This window comes from Hermetia illucens, chromosome 1, assembly GCF_905115235.1.
Source record: "Hermetia illucens chromosome 1, iHerIll2.2.curated.20191125, whole genome shotgun sequence".
Lineage (NCBI taxonomy): Eukaryota > Metazoa > Arthropoda > Insecta > Diptera > Stratiomyidae > Hermetia > Hermetia illucens.
In genome coordinates this window covers 42,847,087-42,868,428 of record NC_051849.1, presented here as the reverse complement: position 1 = coordinate 42,868,428, position 21,342 = coordinate 42,847,087, and the positions used below count along the sequence as shown (strand labels likewise).

Here is a 21,342-nt window from a genome sequence, read left to right as displayed (position 1 = left end):
CAAGACGCACCTCCCCTCACACGTAAGCTACACACAGTCTAAGCAAAATGCATTCATCACCAAAGGTAACCAAGTCACTCCGAACCACACCTTATTGCCTCAGCAACACTGTATTCTGTCAAGACGTAAAGTACTAACATTTTGGCCGCCATGGGGCGGACTTCTGAACCAGCTCCTCCAAAATGATACCACTTTTGGTCGCAAGTCGGTGGGTTTTGGCAACATTAACCGCGAAAAATCCCAATCGCGACCTCTATCATTGGTATAGTACACTGCATTGTATATAATTCTCATAAATCTTTGTGTGGGGCAAAGCACGTCAAATAAACCTACCCGCTATCGTTATCTCTCTATTGGCTTCTGACAATGTATTTCAGCTCACCAACAATTCCCCACAAGCTTGCATTCTTCCTCCACTGTCCCACATCATTTAGTTATAGGGCAACCTACTCGACGATCATCTTGGGATAGTTAGTTTCTGATCAACACAACCACGAGTATCGGGTATTTGGTTTGTTATTGTTTAAAGCCAGATTACCATCATCATCATTTCCATGCACTACTTCTAGTCAACACCACAGGGAGAACTTTGCCGTGGAAGAGCCCTAATTTGATTTTGGCGCTGAGATAACTACTTTTCCAGATTTTGGATAAAACCATGTCAATTGGCTAGTGCGTATGACTTGATGAGAAAAAAGTAGATATCGTTAATAGAGTCGGGGTGAAGAGAAATGACATCCTAAATAGAGACCCGCCCCGTCTCCTCTCATAAGTTTCTCCGGGATGTTCTCCTTGTTTAGAGCATTATAGATATGATCCCTGTTGGTGCTATCGAAAGCTTTGTCGAAATAGATGAAAATTAGAAAGAATGAAAATTTGAATTCCCTGTCTTAAAATTATCCGAACGGCGTTAATGTGGTCGTCACAGAACCATCTAAATGGAAATGAAAGTGCTTTCGGTCGATCATGTTTTGCAATTATTTTAACTATTATATTACCTTTCCGGCGGCAGAATCTTGCAAAAACCTTGTTGTTCGGCACACTACTCCGTATCAAGGGTGGCTTTACTATGATTGAGTGCATTGATTCTGAACTTGTTTGGAGGAGCACGGTGGTGTGCTATATCGACCACAAAAATGTATTGATCCACAGCTTGGGCGGGCTGTTTAAGAAGCCATGGGAAAATTGGTTTGGAAAAATTATTTGAATGTTTTATTTTGTATCCAAATATTTCCGCGAACATTGAAAATTTTTTTTATTATTACTTATTTTTATTCAAATTTGTCTAAGACGAAAATATGAAGATCTGGGAGGCAGGATTGACATTATTCTGGGAGAAGTGTGAAAGTGAAGGAGAGGAAGAGGAGCCTACTTGGCATCGGACCGGAGCTATACGCGAATGGTTTGGGTTGAAATGGCGAAGGATTGAATCCGAGAGAATCAAGTGAATGATACATTTGGACTAAGGATAAATCTATGTAAATTCCGCTATGCCATGCAGGAGCCTGATATGAGTAAACAAATAAGAAACAATTAGGCCTTGAAATGCAGAGGTAGGATAGGGAGTCGAGGAAGGCCACGCTTCAACGCTAGGTGCGTATTTCCGGTATGGATCTGATCCATCGTGGATCTTCTATCCCTTGCCACTAGGTTAGAGTTTTTCCGCTGCGCACCCGGTTGAGTCGTTATTTTTTTATGTTCAAATTTAAATTCCTCCGCGTATATTATAACCCATAGTTGCCCTACCGAAGGACGAAGTTCTTCTTTTGATGAAAATCTCTGTTGTGTTGGTTAATAAGGCTGATGATTTTTTGTAGTCGCACAAGAGGGGATAACGTCCCCATATCCCTGGTCGACCAATGTTTTGCCAGAGCTTATCTTGATTTTCAGATTATTCAATATGAACCTCATCTGGTGCAAGTTGAGTTCTCCTGTGACTGGTCCATTATTCGGGTGGTACCCATCCCAAGAACACTTAAGGACGCAGAACTTTTAGCCAATTGCCGCCCTATTGCTCTCATTAATTTGTTTGCCAAACCGCTTAATTCTATTATCAAGGTTCGTAATAATTTCGCTGTTGAAAATGGCATTTCCCAAGGAAGCCTTTCAAGTCCAATGTTGTTTAATGTCTATACAATAAATGCTGTCACAACCAATATCTTCCAATATGCAGACGATTTCCTCATTGTGGTCATTGAAGACGATTGCTTGTAGGCTTCCAAATGTTTGCAAAGGTAGTGTAAATGCATTTGTTGATGAATCCCGAAAATTGGACCAACCAATCAACATAACCAAATCCCAACCTATGTCCTTCAAGAGAAGTAGGGTTATACCCCTGCTCCTTGAAATTAATAATCTTACCCTTGCCCATGCTATATCTATCACCTTTTTAGGTAGTGAGATGACGAGGACGTGCTGGGGCAGAGACCACTTGAACCTAAAATCCTAAAGGCAGGTTGATTAATTTTTCAACTGGTTTTTCTTGGGGTCTCACATTCTGTAATGTCTACAGACCTGTGGTAATGTCCATTATAGAGTATGCCGCTACCTCTACTTTGAATCCGCCAAAATACCTTGAAACCAAGTTCAACTCAATACCTGCTTATATTCTGAGAATCCTGCTTGGGGCTGACCAGAGCCAAGGAGTCGCCTCTCTGTTTCAGAAGGTCTTTCTCGGCGGGCAAAAAAATTCCAAAATTAAAAATAAATCCCCAATTCCATCATTTGGTAGTTCAGAACCTGGAAGCTGAAAATTGTCTCTCCGTGATCTATAAGTCGTTCCGGAGCTTGCTTGACACGGTGATTCCCCATCTTATTCCCGCAACCTCTAATAGGATTTAGGTTTTTCTGTCGTATGATTTGGGGGGCATTTGTGGCAGAGCCCTGGTGCCTCAAATTAAGGGTTTGGCGTTTGATGTTGCGATCATGCATGGTGGGTCTGACTGTGCGATGGTTGGTCCGGATGGGAGGCAGGACTCCGTTTTTCCTTAGATGTCAGTTTGGATTTAGCGGCTGAACTTTTTGTCATGCTTCAAGCTATCAAGATGGCTTTCAGGATGAGTGAGGTGAAGGTTGCTATTATTTCAGACTCTTTCCATACTTGTAACTTATTCAAAGAAAATACGCCATTGCATCACTCAGCGCTTAAGTCTGTCTGTGAATGTCTAGTTTATGTAGTTGGAATTCACCTCGAATCGACACAGCGAAAGCCAAAAGACTTCGCCGTGAGGTCAGTCCCTATACGAGGCATAATTGGCGCAAGATTCTTTCTAAATTTCGTGGTTGGCCTTGTAGTTTGATGCTTATTGTCGATGCCAATAGGTTAACATACTTTTTGAGGATCTGTTTCCTCGATCCTATTCTTATTTATGGTTAACAGTAGCTAATCGAATCAATCATTTTGTAGTTTGTGATTGATACGATTTCACCACATACATATAGCCCCTCTCGTTGTCCAGTCTTGTTTTCACACAACCTTGTCGCATGTGACCCATTTTATATCATCCACGTTATTCGCTTCAAAAACGGCTCCATTTCATTCCGTTTCGGCGATTCGCATATGGAAATCAGGTTCACAATTTTTTTCCCTCAGTTCAGGGGATACTCAAACGTCCTTTTGTAATAGACTCGTTTGGATTAAAGCTCTTTCGTAGGTAATTTGAATTTTTTTAGGCATCATTATTGTTTACTACCCTCCTGTTAAGCTTAGGGGAGATTATGTATATCTTTTACGTCGCAATGCCTGGAACAAAAGCAAGTGAATCACCTTTTGACAACAGCCTCCGAATGGGTTCCTTCATCATGAGCCGCATAAATTTTCCCTGACCCTTATACTTTCCTTTTTTACTCCCTCCCTTCCCAGATACAATTAATCGTTTTAAAGTCATATTTCAAAACCAAATCAACAGAAAAAAGCTCGATAAATTCTCCCCACCCAGATATTTCGAATCAATTTATAAAACCCTCCGAATACACACAATTCAAATAAGTGGGATTCATGAGATTCACTTCAACTTCAAATTTCATGAAGAGATGCAGAAAGGTCCTTTGGAAAATTTGACTAGGCACGAATGAAATAACAATGGCCTAAATATGGAACATGGGAGAATCAATTGGTGATGACATGTGAATCGATATTCATGGTCTGCCTATATTCAGAGAAATTGAGCGAGACTCCTCCATTCCCAGATTGAAGCCGTTGTCGGGCTCCTACCACGAGATGAGGACTCATGAATATTAACTTCAATAACTGGGTGAATAGTTATTTGTGTAATCAAAGAATTCCCTATGTTCGGCGTGCATTCTCATTTCTGTTGTAGATAATATCTTCTGAGTTCTTGGGGAATTTCAGACGAATGAAATTATCTCCACATCCGCAAGGATACGATTAGTAATTAGCTCAGTCCACAGAGTAGTTAAATAAATACGATATATGGGCGACGCAACGGTTCATTAGGGATGCTGGCGCAATTTGAAATGAGTATTCCAGAATATCAAAATATGTAGATGAAACTAATTAGTTTCCCTCAAGCAGACGCAGTGGTGTAGGGATTTCTCTGAATCATTTACCAATTTGGTACGCTGTGTTCTTTTGGTGAAATCATTTCACTGTGTGTGATTTGTCTAGACAAAGTTTTTAAGCACTAAAACTTTAATAATTGCATATCAGCAGTAGATTTACAAAATGTTTTTTAATTTTAGGAATGTGAAGTTTAGCAGTCAAAGTGATGCTCGTCGAATGATAGAATAGTACAATGGTACAATTTTTTTGTTTGTTTGGCATATGAGGAATCCTAAGTCCACATCTACTTGATGTTAGACTGGACCAAATGGGGAGCAATTTACTCTCACTTTTTTTGCTCTACGGAACCCTCGTTTTGGGCATCGCGCAGAAGTATTCAAAAAATGAAGAACAACGATTAACGGTTCTGTCGAAATTTATTCTGATGCTACCCGAGCAGGATAATAGTCTTTAAACTTATAAATAACTAACAATATTCTTTGGTCGGAATGTGCGTCATCAAAGCTATATGAACTCAGATAACAGATACAATTTGAAAAAATAGATCGTGAAAAATCATCATCCATGGTCGAAACGACTTAGGTGAGATCGACAGTTGCCACTGAGAACGTGACGAGAATCCTTAAATCAGGACAGGTCTCGAGAAGGAGAATATGGAGTGCACCCAGATAAAATGGATTTATTTGTTAAATTGTAAAACTACAATAATTTCATTTTTATTAAATTTTGTTCACACATTTTAGTATGTTCCGTTTTTTCTACCTGACTTTGAAAAATGGCTACTCGACCATTCTCCAATGCCTGATCTAAGAAAGGCTGCAGCCCGTCTATGGAGACTGTCTTGGGTTTACCACTGATTTATCAATTGAACACAAGCTCCCCACCCCTCGAATGGTGGCAGCGGCCTTCGAGTGACATCAGCCTTCACCAGAACGCGGGTGCAAACTCCAAGCTGGGTATGGAACGCTGGTTGCCCGTGATGAAATGGCGGTGGTGGCTTCAATTTCCGACGGACTCCCGTAGCAAGGATATTTAGACAGTCTCCCAAGCCCGTCTCTCTTGTCGCGGACTAGGTCGCCGGGGAGCCGTAGGTTCTCTTCGTACAGTAGATTAGCAGACTTTTCACGGACGCTATACGTTATACCATCCCATTAGCCCACGGATGGTATGCGGTTGTCCCCCGCCATTTGAATCCAAGGAGCTTTCCAAGCACTGAGGAAATAGTGGATGGGAATTGCATTCCTTGGTCTGTGATGATTTCGAGGGAACCACCAAAATGCGATTCCACAAGGTGCCTCAGCATATGAGTGTGCTGTAATGTCTTTCAGACGTATTGCCTTAGGCTACCGTATAAACCGATAAATGATCGAAATACTTGTGACCGTGCGAGTCATGCAAAGGGCTTACAATGTCGAGGTGTATGGTACGGAGGCACTTGTTGATATTATCGGAATTGCTTTATTTGAATTACACACAATATATGTACGATTGTATAGTAATGAATTGGGACCTGATTCTAATAGGGTCCATATACTGTCAAACAAATTGCGCAACAGCGCCATGCGCAACGTTACGTTGTGCAGTTACAAGCTGGAGGTTGTATGAGTAACTTGTCGGAATTATATCTATTACTATCGCATGAGACTGTTAGCTAATCTGGTTAAAAAATTCCACTTATCTTTTCCACTTGATTATAAAAACTATCTAAGGATGGACTCAAATACTATCGGAGATATTTTGCAAATAGCATGTCTGCATATATGTATATAAACAAAACACAATTAAGGGATGGAATATTCCCTAAACAAAAGTTGTTTGCTACTTTTCGATATCTGGTATCTGGACTTAAGCATGTAGCTTTAAAAATCGAAAAAGTATTTAATTACCGCTCAAATACTAGGAAAAATTATGGTAAATGTTGAATTCTCAACTCCATCCCCGGAGTGTTTATGATACCAAAATAACCCTTTTTTGGGGCGCGTGACTTGTTAACGAGCAGTGATCGCTAGGGTTTTTAGCAACAGTAGAAAGGCGGCACCTTTTTCCTTTGGCGACATAACCTCTCAAAATATATGGTGGCAACGTCAGCACCGAAGACGAATCAACCAACAACATCAAACCGCACTGGTCAAACACAAACACGAAGAAGAATAAGGATAGGAGAATACAACTTTGAGACCGTTGACAATTTCTCCTATCTAGGGTCGAAAATCACAACCGATAACAACTACGATGATGAAATCCGCGCACGGTTGTTGTCAGCCAACAGAGCCTATTTCAGCTTACAAAGACTGTTCCGCTCGAAACGTCTCACCATAGGGTCAAAGCTCTTACTGTACAAGACTATGATCTTGCCAGTCCTCATGTATTCCTCGGAAACTTGGGTTCTTAGCAAGAAAAATTGCGAACTCTTGGCCGCGTTCGAGAGAAGAATCCTCCGAAGAATTTTTGGCCCCCTACATGAGGATGGACGATTCCGTAGCCTACACAAGGACGAAATCTATGAGCGATACCGTGACCGTCCGGTTGTGGATAAAATCCGGCTCAATAGGTTACGGTGGGCGGGTCACTTAATCCGTATGGATGAGGATGATCCCACCCGGAAAGTCTATAAGGGCAATATCTATGGTAGAAAAAGAAGACGAGGCAGACCCTGCCTAAGATGGAGCGATTGTGTGGGCCAGGACGCCAGACAGCTTTTAGGGATATCGAATTGGTGGACCTCGGCGCAAAACCGGGATGTCTGGAGTTCCTTATTAAGGCAGGCCTAGACCGGATACCGGTTGTTGCGCCGTTGATGATGATGATGATGACATAACCTCTTTATCTTTATCTCTTTATCCCCATTTGAGTTGCCATAACTTTTTGAGGGATGACATGAATATAGGTCTACTTTTAGAAGCCATGGTGTTTAAAGGGATAGTGACGGCCGCAATGATTTAATGGGACTAAAAGCAGGGAGGCTTTCTCTTTCTTTTACATATCCTCTCCATCCTATCTCCCTCTTGGGATAGGCTTGAGAATTCAAACCTGACCACTTTGTAAGGGGGTTTTACCGGATTTTAAAAGGGGGTACAATCCGCTTCCATAAACTTTTCACTCCCTCCAAGGATAGGCGTTACCAAATTTATAATTCAGCAGTCAGCTCAAAAATATTGTGTAATGAAGCGCAAAATGCTCATACGCAACACAATGCGTTGCCCAAACGTTTCTGTTGCGAACAAGAATTGTGTGTTTGATAGTGTATGGGCCCTATAACAGCTGTGAAAGAAGGGTGACACCTTTAGAATTCAATTTTAGTGTTAATGTATTTTACGTTATTTCCTCATTTATGTTTTTTATTAGTTATGCGAAGCAGATGCTGGATTTTATCTAACACTAGCACTAAATGCCAAGCTGTTAGAGTCAGACGAAACATAGAGGGGTTTTGGTGGGAAAATGTTTCCTTATTAGGAAAAATGTTTCCTTATTATTTTATTAGTGTTTCTTTATTATTGTTTCTATTTTGTTGTTATGTTGTATAATGTCAAAGGAGCATCCTCTCTTTTTATAGTTTGAAGATGCCAAGGAAGAGTAAGCACCTAAAAATTTGCTTCTAATAAAAATTTGAGTCAGGGGAAACATGGATTGAGAATGCGATCCGTCGTGAACTTTCCTCTACAATCGAGTCTCGAACCTTCTGGCTCCATCCGCGAGATCCAGCCGGAATTTTTTTTTTCATTTTCTATTTTTAGCTTTGCGTACGCTTTGGTTTTAACTTTACGTGATATCCATTGTATATTTAAGCTCAACACTTAACCACAGTCCGCAAACTAGGATTATTAAGAAATATTCAAAGGTAAATTTTTGGTGCCTCGTTAAATTTTTTTGTAAATTTTGGTGTTTTTTCAACGCTTTTTTAATGCAAAAAAAGAACTACCCAATGAATCGCAGTTATTCTATTCTGCGGGCTGTAGAAATAAGTTCTGAATAACTCGTGAAAATTTCAAAGAATTTCGTTGGATAGATTTTAGGTTATGGTGGCAGCAACTTGTAGTTTGGAGAAAAACGTATTTAAAAAGTAGAATGCTATTTTTAACCATAAAATTTTAACTGATGGCTAATCTGCTGCACTTAGTCCATAATCCTTAGAGGTTTCTAGAAGAAACACATATAAAGCCTTGGCTTTAAATCTTATGATTTTAGCGAAGTCATTCAGACCGATAAATACGCTTGTCGACAAAGTAGAGTTCCCTAGGCGACTAAGGACTCTTTTTTCCGATAGCAGATCAATTGGAAACTATGAATCGTACACTTTTTAGAGTGCTTTGGATAGGCTTGTTTTTTTCACGAGGCCAAAGCCGTAGAACGAATCCATGGTGGAACCGTGAACTCAGGAAATCCAGACGGCTTCTAAATCGTGCTTGCAATAAGAACGAAGACTGGTTAAACTTCCGGAACTCACAGCGTGAATATAAGAGACTCATTCGAAACGAGACTCCTTTAGAGCATACTGCGAGGAACTGGAAGATGAAAGGGAGACTTCCAGGCTGTGAAGGGACCTTAATAAGGATTAGTAGGCTAAGTTGGACTCCCTTAGAAAAGTGGATGGTACTTTCACGAACTCCAGAGTTGACTCTATTCAGTCTCTCTTGGAAGTACACCACCCGGGAGAATAGATCACAAAAGTGGGAGGAAGAGAATTGGCGGTTTCTGCAAACTTTTCAGCATGAAGGTGTTGCAAGGGGAGTAGGGACACTGCGAAAAGGCGAGAGCTGCGCTATACTATCATTCGAACACTTTAAAGCACCTGGCATCGAGGGCATCTACCCAGCTATGCTAAAGGAGGTTATAAAAGACTTAGAGAAACTTCTAAGAAACATTTGTCGAGGATATCTTGCTTTGGGCTACGTGTCTTCCTCTTGGCAGAAAATGAATGCAGTCTTCTTACTTAAGCTTGACTATTCAAATCCAAAGAACTTCAGGCAAATCAGTTTAACATCATTTGTTTGTAGGGACTGATTGGGCGTCATATTCCCGGGAAGGTGGTAAGGTTGCACCCACTAAAAGAAAGCCAACATGCTTACCAAGGTGGAAAGTCCTGTGAATCTGCTCTTCATTCTTTGGTTACAAGGAAAGGCGGGTATGCGATGGGGGTGTGTGTGGACATTGAAAGGACGTTTGACTGTACGCCCTTCCAAAAGTTCTGCGATGCCGACAGAGAGCATGGTGTTGATGAAATTTTAATTAAGTGGATCTACGCTATGCTGACGCAGAGATTGCTGTGTGCTGTTGTCGGTTAATTGCTACGTAACAACAGAAGCGAGGAAAGGCTGCCCTCAAGAGGTGTGCTATTGGCATTTAGGGTATGCTGATCGACTCACTAGTAAGCGAACTGCAAAATCTGGCAATACGTATACAATCTTATGCGGATGATATGGCTGTGCAGATTGTAGGTCGAGATCTCGAAACGGTGTCTAGAAATACAGGCATGGACTTTCAGTAAATCCAAATAAAGCCACAAAGGTACTATTTACAAAAAGGAGGGAACTGAATAGTATTTGCCTTCCAGGACCTTCCTTCAACTCTCTGAAGAAGTTAAATATCTGGATGTTATCCTAGATAAGAAGCTTCTTTGGAACAAACATGTAGAGATAAAGGTGAATCGAGCTCTCACAATTTATAAGCTGTGCAGGTGGGCCTTTGTCTCGACATGGGGACTTAGGTCTCAGGTAGTAATGTGGATATATGTCGCTATTATTAGGCTGATGTACTGTCTTGCACCGGTAGTGTGATAGGTTAAGGTGAAGTAAAAGAGTTTTCGGAGTAAACTAGTCACACTGCAAAAAAAATGTGTGTCTGGGTATCACCGGTGCCATGAGCACCACATCCGGCGTATCTCTGCATGCGTTACTCAATTTGCAGCCCTAGGTATTAATTTTTCAAAGTACTACAATAAGAGCAGCTTATAGACTAATTCTATTAGATCTATAGGGATAGAATGAACGTGCGGTGCACAGAGCATTGGAAGATTTATTGGGAGAACTGAATTCAGTTTTCGCAAGGTTTTTGATTTTCGAATCCTCATACATCTGCTTGGTAGTAGATATTAGGGGTTTTCCCTTGGGACAATATACAACGGTCTGCTGCAGCTGCATTGAGGGCGTTGAGCAGTCCTTTGATTACTTCGAAAATCGTTCAGGAATGTAGAAACCGATTGAACTCTGTTTCTAGATTCAATATGGTGGAACTACTCTGGGTACACGGTCATTGTGGTGTAGAGGGAAATGAAATCTCGGATGCTTTACGAAAAGAGGGTTCAATTTCCCCCATGCCTAGACCGGAACCAGCAATTGGTAGTGTCAGTAGCATTGGCTAATGCTGGGAACAAGTTTCCCATAATGACACGTGGCTGGGCCTGGCACTTTTCCTGTCAGATCTAAACAAATATATGGAAAAGTTTATCCTGTCGAAAAGCAAGAAGACTTGCAGAAATATTGTAGGCATTCTGACCGGCCATATGTTCAGGATAGGAATTTTCCAAGATGACACGTGTCCTTCCTGTAATGAGGAAGCGAAATACACGGAACTATTTTCTATGTTAGTGCCCCGCCTATGGACACATCAGACAACAGATTTTTGATGGTGATGCGCTGCAATCACAGCGGGCAGTCTCTCAACCACTAACGGCAATCTTGCGATACATAAACGAATCAGGGATATTCCGTTAGACGGGGGAAACGAGTACAATGGACCACTAGAGTCTGAGTGCTTAGAGGCTTTGCCTCTACCCCACCTCAAACACACATACACACATTTCTAAGGCTACTGTCAAGTAAACTCTGAGGTTGGAAGGATCTATCCAGCCGAATGGAAACCTTGGGTTGCGGCCAGCAGTCAAAAATCTTTATGAAACAACGCGCAATGTAATCTTAGATGAAGATACCTCAGAAAGGTTTTCCTCAACGAAGAATTTAACTACTCTCTACCTTTGGGAGGCGTTCTCAGATTCACAAAAGCCTGTAAACCCGACATTCCGTTGAATAGGCAATTCCAGGGGGGTTAGGGGGCCTGATAAAATATTATAAAGTTCATTGTTTCTGAAACGTTAGTTTAAGACAAAAATAAAGTAATAAAATTGTGAGTTTTAAGCGTGATTTCAATTTTTCCCACTACGTAAAAACTCATGAATTCAGCACTTGATGTTTTAGATCTTTAATTTTTAAACCGGCTGTGCACCAACGGCCACCTAAATTGTCAACAGAAAGTGATTTTTAGGCAAGATAAACTTGGAATTGGACATAACCAAGGTAAGAAGTCTGTTTGTAATAGCGATTGAAATTTCACATATAAATTGCATTACTAAGTATCTACTATCTACTAACTACGTGTAAAATGAAATTAGACGTTTTCTCCTTTTATGTAAATATTCCTTGTATTTCGCGATTTTTTCTTATTTCATACATTTAGTTATAACTTTCATTCTTACATGACACGTGACATACATTGTTGACTTAGAAAGAGCTTCACGATATCTATATTCTTATTAAAAATGTAAAATCAGATACGAGTGCTTAACGATCAAGATGCCAATCATTCTCATTGAAGACTAAAAAGACAGGTTTCCGTCATGCTACAAGGAAATACGAGTAAATCTGAATTTTGAATGGAAAGATCTCATATGTACGTACCGTATGCTTTCAGTTCTTGACCTGGGCGAATAATCCTTCGTCTGACCGTAACCTTTGGCTGTGTATCTGTAATGAGAATCATTATGCGGACTATGTGAAAGGTTGAAATCCAGTCAGAGTTTCAGGGCGACAACGGGGAGGACTACGTGTACATGCGAAATCTAATTGCAGATAATCAGGATCCTAAATGTGTATCTCTTTGGGAGTACAAATATTTTGACCTAGCCACAAAAGGACGGTGTGTATATCCTCCAGCGCATAGTGGTCCACTTTAAGAGCATGGGAATTTGTGAAATTTGCCTGGCATTGGACCTTGCAATTTAATTATTTCAACCGTGTCTTCTACGCCAAGCTAACCCACAACATGTCCGTTTGAAGGCTTCGAGCGAAGAGATGGAATGTAATTATGAGCCCTATTACAACATTTTGGGCAACTGAATCAGATGGGACTAATTATGTAATGAACGGCTAATTGATACTTATATTACTCTAGGGAATATTCTGCTCTATTCAGAAATCATTGGAAGCGTTGATTGAAAGCTAAAGCACAAACAAATCCTAGACGACTGGAGCAATGAAACGCTGAGGATGCACACAGTCATTTTGATGGATACACAGCAAATTCGTGGAAAATTATACCTAAAAGCAGAGAGAGTAATTCATGGACAACTATTCCTGACGGCAATTCAAGGAGCAAGGAATCAGAGTGAAAGTGGTTGAAATTTGAACTCTGTCGATATATTACTGTTCACTTGTTGGGCTATAGTAAAATGTTCAATGCAGGGAGAGAATGTTAGACTTGGGGCTTATTAGTAGGTTGTTTCTATTTGAATTACGATACCTAGCAAGGGGTGGGAATTGTTATCTTAATGTGTGCATTTTGTTGCTTCTTTCGGCCAGTCAATACTGTTTAGTATTACGTCTGATAGTCGAAACAATGATGAAATTAGTCAAATAGCTCAAAAATATGTTGAAACCTTGCTGAATTCTGCAAAACTTGACATAGTTACATAAGGATTTTTTCTTTCTAGTCAGAAAAATATAAGAACGTGGGATTATTATGTCTTCTATTCACTCCTTTTTGGAGCGAAGGGCATCTACACAGTTCGCTCTTTCTTACTGTTTTTTTTTCAACTTCATTTTTAAAGAGGCTCTGCCTGAGTATCATTATCATCACACTCAATGCTGAGCACCCAACACGCCTAAAGGGGCGGGATAAACACAAAGACGCAGACTTACTTCCTTACTGCTACCAGAATTAGAACTGGAGTTATTGGAGTGATTTGGAAGGCTGACGAATGACCAACAGAACTACGCACTGCTCAAATAGTACAATATATCTTTTTGCTTCATACAAATTCATTCTATGGTGGACAAAAACCCTACTCGTTTTTATTCGCGCCTTGTCTACATCAAATTTATTCTAAGTAGTCAAGTCATTTATCGTCTATATCTACTGAATGAAGGGTTGGGGTTTACCCCTAGTATCTGCCGTGTAGAGATAATCCCACAGTACTCTTCAGATACTGATTGATTTAGTGCCTACAATTAGATATTGTCTCCAGAAGAAAAAATAAAGCTTAACCTACTCTGCAAATCAGAGACGAAGCAAGAGTCTAAAGGATCAACCTGTAACGTGTAATAGTACTGACATAGATTCGGAATCGTGGAGTAAAAATAAAGGCTGAACTCCGCGAAAGGCGCTTCGAAAGTTTCAGCGTTGTACGTGCTATATGAAGTGATGGCAGCAGAGGCTGAACAGGCCATAAGGCCAATGGAAAGTCTAAGGAAAGTACACTTATCGTGGGAGGTTCTACGTAGTTTTAAGTAAGGCAGGTAAAGTGAATAAAGTCTGGTAGGGTGGTCTACACGTGCAAGTTCTTTTTAAAGAAGAGAGACCGTGTGAAATTGCTTTTGGTTTTTCCTATGACAAACGGAAGGGGGACCAGATAACGCAGCTATGTCCAAGAATCCTATGCACGAGTTGAAAAGTGTAAAGCAGGATCGGAGCCAGGTTAAGGAGATATCAAATATGAAGTCAGACATTCTATAAGCGTGATTTGAGACTTTGTCTGTTAAAGTAGAGCTTCTCATTGCAAGTTAGAGAGGGGTCTCGGATAGACCTCCGGTACGTCAAAGGAGGTCGCCAAGAGTAGGAATACAGACTGGGAGAGGATTTTACGGAGTTGCACATCGAAAGGTACTTGATAAAATTTAGCGTCAACTTATTTGTAGAATACCAGCTAATTACAGTATCTAAGCTTGACTGAAAGGACATACGGTCTACAAAATTAAGCTACAGGTGCAAAAAGCTTCAGGACAGCAGTTCACCAGAGGAGGGAGAAACGAACGGGATATTAATATCTCAAAAGCAACGCGGAGCAGTTAGAGAGGTAACAGAGTCAAAGGCTTTGCAAAAAGCAGAGTAGATGACTTGCCCTCAGTGTCGAGAATGTAGAAAATTGGCCCAGGAGTTGATTAAGTGTTGTAGATTAGTAGCAATGAATTGACGTTTCACAAATACGAGTTGCTCTTTTGGTATAATAGGGCCAAATTGAATACTTAACCAATTGTGGGCATATCTCTCACGGATTATGCAACCGGAGGAGAGGAGTGAAATGCGAGTGCATGGCCACCACTTTTGTGTATAAACGCTGGATGAAGAAAACGAATTGTTTGTAGGGGAAAGATTAGCATTGAAATCAAAGTTGCTAATGAGATATGGACTAAAGGAGGGGTAACCAGGAGTGACGTAGAATATCCGGGGCAGTCTGCGCCAATTCGAGGAAGAGAGGATGAAAGAGGAGAGGAGCTATACACCGAGGAAACCTAATTACAAAGAGAGTCACATGGCAATTGCGACGAGTCAGCACGGGGGTTCGCAAATGTGACAAAAGTGGGAGAAGACGGCAGTTTAATGGCGGGTGTTGCTGATGTAAGACCAAAAGGGACGACAACAATCAGTTACTTTACTGAAGCTTGCAGAGCATGGTTTCCGGAAGTTTTATTTTTTTTTTTTTGTTGCAGCGTGTTTCAAAGGAAGCTTCTTATGGATCGCAATGGTGAATCAGAAGAGGTAAGCGGGCAGGGACGTGCGAGAAAAAGAGACGTAACAAGGAAGCAGGTAAGTGGTATAAAAGGAATCGAGGGCCTCACTCACTCAAAGGAGTGAAATCCTCATTCAAAATTAGTCTTTCGACAGTTGAGCTTGGCAGATTTGCGAACAAATTGGAATTGATACAATCGGTTTGTCCGTCGAATTGAAGAACAATATAAAGAGCATCAAGAGCCGCGTAAGGAAGAGCATCTGAGAGTTAGGAAAAGCAACGCACAGATCAGTTAGATAGAACAAGATTAAGAGGGCAGTTCAACTAATTTCTGGTTAGGTTGAAATTAAAAGCAGCATAGATACCTTTAAAAGTTCACAAAGGGAGAGAAGCCAATATAATAAAGTCACCACTAACAATGAAGGGTAGAAAGGGGAAAACTACAGTTAATTTATCCGATTGTCAGGGAGACATACACAGGAAATGATAAACGGATGCATTGGGTGAAAACATTCCTACGACAATATAGTCACATGAAAAGAGTCAGTGATAAAATGGATGCATCACAGAAGCCAGACTTTACAGCGATTAGGACACCTTCGTCTGGGGCCCGATTCAAAGTCGCGAGATCCCTGTTACTGCAAGTGACCTAGAAGGCTTAGAGGAAGCTAGTAGAGGAGCTCAGAATTTTATCATCCGGCCAATTTCAGAAATGCTCATGATATGATGCTGGTACGGCAGGGGGGATAGATTTAAGTGCAAAGCTTGCTTTTTAGGTCTCTTACATTTTGACAGAAGAATTTAAAGCCAATGGATTATTTGTTTATGCTGGACGACAAGGCATCGAAATTTCCTTTTGATTTGTTCCTTTAGTAACGTATAATGAAAACTTCGTACTTTGAGTGGCGGCGTCGAAATCATAGGGATACGTTACCTTGAAAGAAGCTATTACATGCTCGGGGTATCATGTTCAGTCAGCCTCACAGACGAGAGAGACGCAAGCGATGAGCAAATTTTGGTCCTGATATAGTCGAGGATGTTTTCCGAGATGGTAGAATAAGTCAACCTGAATACGAAAAGTTACGGAGGTGGTGAAGTCACTTGTCGCAGCCGGTTGGTGGATGATGGCAGTTGTAGTTTCATCGGCAATACGTTGGAAGGAAGGCGCGTTGGAGCCTGTTCTTCAGGATCACTTTTGGCACTGCGTGGCACTACTATCTTCGGGTGAAAATGGTGCCTCATTGATGAAGCATAAATGCGGATTCAAGCTTGATTTAGTTGGTCAATTGAATTGGCACCAGCATTTAAAGTCTCACCGGAGCTCTCTGCTGAGAGGTAGTAAGTACCCAGTAGAATTAACGGGTGTTGATATAAATAAAAATCCAAAACAATTTCCTTTAATTTTCCTTATTTTTTTTTTTTAATAATTTGCAAATGTGCATATTAATATTTTTTTAATAAAGTTAAAGAAAACTGTTTTGGATTTTTATTTATAATATATTCAGGAAATTTTATCAGAGCATAAGTATTTAAGGAGTTTTATCGACACGGATCTAAATAGTTACTCTCCAGTAAGATAAGTTGAGTCACTGCCTATTGAATGTTTAGCAGACTCGGATTAGATATGGTCTGGTCGGTAATGGAGGGGAGCAAACATGTAAGCATTAGTGAATTAAACTGTTTTAAAGATTCTCATTACATAACATACGGGATAGTCTCATTTCTTGTGGCAAGTCACCTTAACTTACAGATGAAGGAATTCAAACAGAAACGAAACCATCTTTACCATCAATGGGCTCAATTGAGTAAAGCCGCCAGTTTCGATCGTCTCCTTGTGAAAATATACCTCAGAGCCTTAAACTTTTTGCAGAGTTGCTACTTCCTTTTATATGTAAATCTTGAGGCTCCGAGATCTTCTCCAAGGAAGGGATGATCGTTAAGATTCCGAAGAATGTACCTGTGTTGAGTGCAATAATTGAAGGAGTACTTGCTCGTTTTCTGATGACGCAAAGATAATAGTTATCTGGAAAGTGCCACCAGGGTATTTTGTCCTGAGATAATATCAAATGGAGAAGTTCGTCGGCGGCCAGATATTCGTAGGCGTGCTGATCAGTAGTAGTACTAGTTAGGTCACATTCTGAGAAAGCGTAAAAGCTCTATGCCATTCAATGGAACCGGCTATCCCAGAGAATAACGTTAAAAAATCAGATATCTTGACTACCGCAGAAAGAATAAAAACTACTATTTCACTATACTTGTTTGCAGTTGTGGATGACATAGTAAAATCAAAGCGGTTCTTCGAAGGGCTCGATAGTGTGGCCATACCTTGGACCATTACGTGGGATATCTTTGATTGTTTCTGGCAGCGTATTTCTGTAATTTTTTTGAATTTTCACTGTCGCTTATAGCTGTTGTGCGGTACTTATTTTTAGTGTCACTTATTCATCAAGTTTGTTGGAGTAGGTTATATTTTACAACATAACCTGGAAGACTCATACATTTTATTTATCAGTTATCTATTGCCGATCACGGCATGTGCAGAAGTATCTTATTCGGATTCCAACGTGATTTTCCGTTGGAGACTATTTTAGTCCAAAGTTTATTATTGTATAATGAATGTCCACCAAACTACTGGCCTATGCTGACGATATCGACATCATGGGAAGAACCACCCGAGACGTACAAACTGCTTTCATCCAGATCGACCAGGCGGCGCGAGATCTTGGGCTGCACATCAATGAAGGCAAGACAAAATATATGGTGGCAACGTCAGCACCGAAGACGAACCAACCAACAACATCAAACCGCACTGGTCAAACACAAACACGAAGAAGAATAAGGATAGGAGAATACAACTTTGAGACTGTTGACAATTTCTCCTATCTAGGGTCGAAAATCACAACCGATAACAGCTACCATGATGAAATCCACCCGCGGTTGTTTTCAGCCAACAGACCCTATTTCAGCTTACAAAAACTGTTCCGCTTGAAACTTCTCACCATAGGGTAAAAGCTCTTACTGTACAAGACTATGATCTTGCCAGTCCTCATGTATTCCTCGGAAACTTGGGTTCTTAGCAAGAAAAATTGCGAACTCTTGGCCGCGTTCGAGAGAAGAATCCTCCGAAAAATTGTTGGCCCCCTACATGAGGATAGACGATTGCGTAAACTACACAATGACGAAATCTATGAGCGATACCATGATCGTCCGGTTGTGGATAAAATTCGGCTCAATAGGTTACGGTGGGCGGGTCACTTAATCCGTATGGATGAGGATGATCCCGCCCGGAAAGTCTATAAGGGCAATATCTATGGTAGAAAAAGAAGACGAGGCAGACCCTGCCTAAGATGGAGCGATGGCGTAGGCACCCCAGACGCAAAACCGGAATGTCTGGATTTCCTTATTAAGGCAGGCCTAGACCGGATACCGGTTGTTGCGCCGTTGATGATGATGATAATAAAGTTTCAGAAATATTTTCTGTTGATGCGGCTTATCTTCTGTATTTTTCCATAAACAAAATCAACCGGCGACACTACTTAGGACGGTATTTATCTTGTAAGGGTTAAGTGATGTGGTCAAAGGGGAATTCTTATGTGATTAGTACCTTACGTGAGTGGTATTCAGCCCCAGGCCCACAGAAGTGGTCGTTATCACGTGTCTCGGCAACACTATGTTAGTCAGTTCTATATGGTGAGGGGGGGGGGGCATTGACATTTTCGCCACTCTAGGTCCTTATTAAAAAATTCACTTGCCTTAATTCGTTGCCTCTAAAATTACTTAAGTCAGTTAATTACTTAAGTCAGTAAATTACTTAAGTCACTATTACATTCTCGGTAGGACTTTGAAAGGCAAAGAAGACCCGTTGCTTATCTGCAGAAACTGCAGGAGTTAAATTCCACGGATGTTGATAGGAATTCTTTGGAGATCATTGGTAAACGGATCCTAAATAACTTTAATTTGATGTAACTACTGCCTTCATTTTCAAAGTGAAATGGATAAATTTCACTTTGCCATGATTCCCTTTCTTAGCACGAACACTAAGGCAATTGCAGTGCACAATTTTCGTCCCTCACTGCTCCCAGTGGGGTCACGCTGGCTAGTTGGTGCGGTCTTTCATTGGTTCTATGTCCTTTACTGAAAATAAAGTGACCTTAATGGAGCCGTCCAAATCACTAACTTTGGCTCTACATTGATTCATCACCTTAGAGGATGTTACCACTGACCTTGAGGCTTTGATGGTGGCTGGTCTATCAGCCGATATACCTTGGGGTTTCCAATATCTTCATCCAGAATACGTTGGCACATTTAGGAAGACTATGCATTTCAGATGTATCACGACTTTGTCAGAAAACTCCGCTCGAACTTCACATCCAAGTTTTAATCCATCGCTAAAAGATATAGAGTCAGAACCTTGCAGCGGAACACCAGTTTTCAACTTTGCTTAGTTGGCAGTATCGTAGTCGAGGTTCTCGTTCTCAAAACGTAATATTTTGAGATAGTTCCACAGAGAAAAAGGGCCTTGAGAGATGGTTTTATTGTACAATGGGGGAAGAGGTGGCCAATGCCTTTGATGTTGTTCTGGCTGGTAGCGAACCGATGATAATAATGGTCGTCTTCCACAACCCTAAGGAACTAGCTGTTGATCAAGCAACGCTCCTCCTATGACTGTTTAAAATTCTGGGCTGGAATTGCGTTCAAGCTACATGCGCATTCAGCTATCTTTTGAACTGGGCTCTTTACGTCAGGCTAATATTTGGGGAAACTCCCTTTTGCGTGGTAGCATCAGGCAATATACAGCTTTCTATCAATCCCTACCAATGCAAGCAAGTCAGTTTCTCCCACTGCAAGAATTTTCGTGATATTACTTCCAGTCCGGTCGTCAGCGTTTTCCATACATTTTTGAAGCTGAGATTTAAAAATACATTCTCATAAATGATCATTACACCACTTGCCACCAAAGCGTTTAAACTGCAGTGACCCGCCGACTTTGATGAATGTGGAACTGTCACGTGCAACCCAGCAGTCTCCGTGGAAATCTTGGGATTCTGAGATATTCCCCAAGGGAAGAAAGCGCCGATTGTTAAGATCCCAAAGAAGAGCATCCGTTTTAAAGTCTATATTTGGAAGGATACTTGCGTGCTTCAGTGCAGTGGATAGGTCACTAAATTTTTGTTGTTGGTTTGTTGGTTATGTCGTCGAATGTGTGGCCCATTGCCCCAGAGTCGCCCCAGGACTACATGGTGCGGAACAGTGGAGGAAGAGTGCAAACTTCTCGAAAAATGGTGAGGGATGCTATGCCTTACGTAGAAGTTTATGGTAACCATATATTGTTTTTATTTTATGATTTCCGTTGATTAAACATACTATACAATGGAAAAGAAATACAATCTGATTGAAAAGGAAGTACCAATTTATATTTTTTTTTAAGTATTTGTAGAACAAGCCCTTACAATAACCAGCACTAGGATGGTACCTGACGTGGGTTGCAGATGCAAGTATCAAATGCGAATGATAGACATTTAGGATCATCCATGCATAAAAATATAAGCTATGTGTGTTTCTGATTCATCCATCCATATGGAAACTGCAGGTAAAGTAATAAGGAAAGTGCCCTTCAGCTAGATAGCCTCAAATTCTTTCCGGAAATTGAATGACCATCTGGATGCCCAAATGGAAATTTCTATTTGCAGTACTTTCAGGAAATTGAATTTTGCTTTCAATTTAAAATAAATATCTTCCCCGGTTTTGAAAATATCTGATAGTTCCATGCATTTTCCTTTCATCGCTGTGTTTCTGTTCAGTTTTTGTTTTCTCAGATAGCAAAGTATTCCCGGGAACTAGTGGCATGAAAGGAAAACAAACTCCAGTATGTTTCCGTTTCCTAGAAATAAGGATTTTCTTAAACAAGATACTTGGCAAGTCGAGGCTATAGCATAATATATATAATATGATATTTACAGTAAATTCTATTTGGGAACGCTATGGGTACATAAATAAATATGTTCATGTATGATTGGTAAAATAAATAAGGAAGAGTCAGATTTGCATTGGGAAACGAATCGAGGATATACACATGACGAGGATCCTTGTACACGTTTACACA

General features: G+C 40.7%; 1 protein-coding gene across 4 annotated transcripts in view; it reads right to left on the bottom strand.

Annotated features, from left to right (window-relative positions):
• The window catches only part of LOC119646766 (diuretic hormone receptor), a 159,791-nt gene that overhangs the window by 3,678 nt on the left and 134,771 nt on the right, over positions 1-21,342 (bottom strand). Inside the window, exons 11-12 of one of the 4 annotated variants that reach the window (XM_038047348.1) lie at positions 12,193-12,258; positions 11,923-12,134 (exon numbers count right to left, since the gene is read on the bottom strand). The exons of 1 other annotated variant lie outside the window; for it this stretch is intronic. In XM_038047348.1, coding sequence (XP_037903276.1) covers positions 12,101-12,134; positions 12,193-12,258 — 100 coding nt within the window. In that variant the 3' untranslated portion in view covers positions 11,923-12,100. Of the gene's footprint in view, positions 1-11,922; positions 12,135-12,192; positions 12,259-21,342 lie in introns of those variants that run through there. 2 more of the 4 variants (XM_038047349.1, XM_038047345.1) reach the window with 2 other exon arrangements.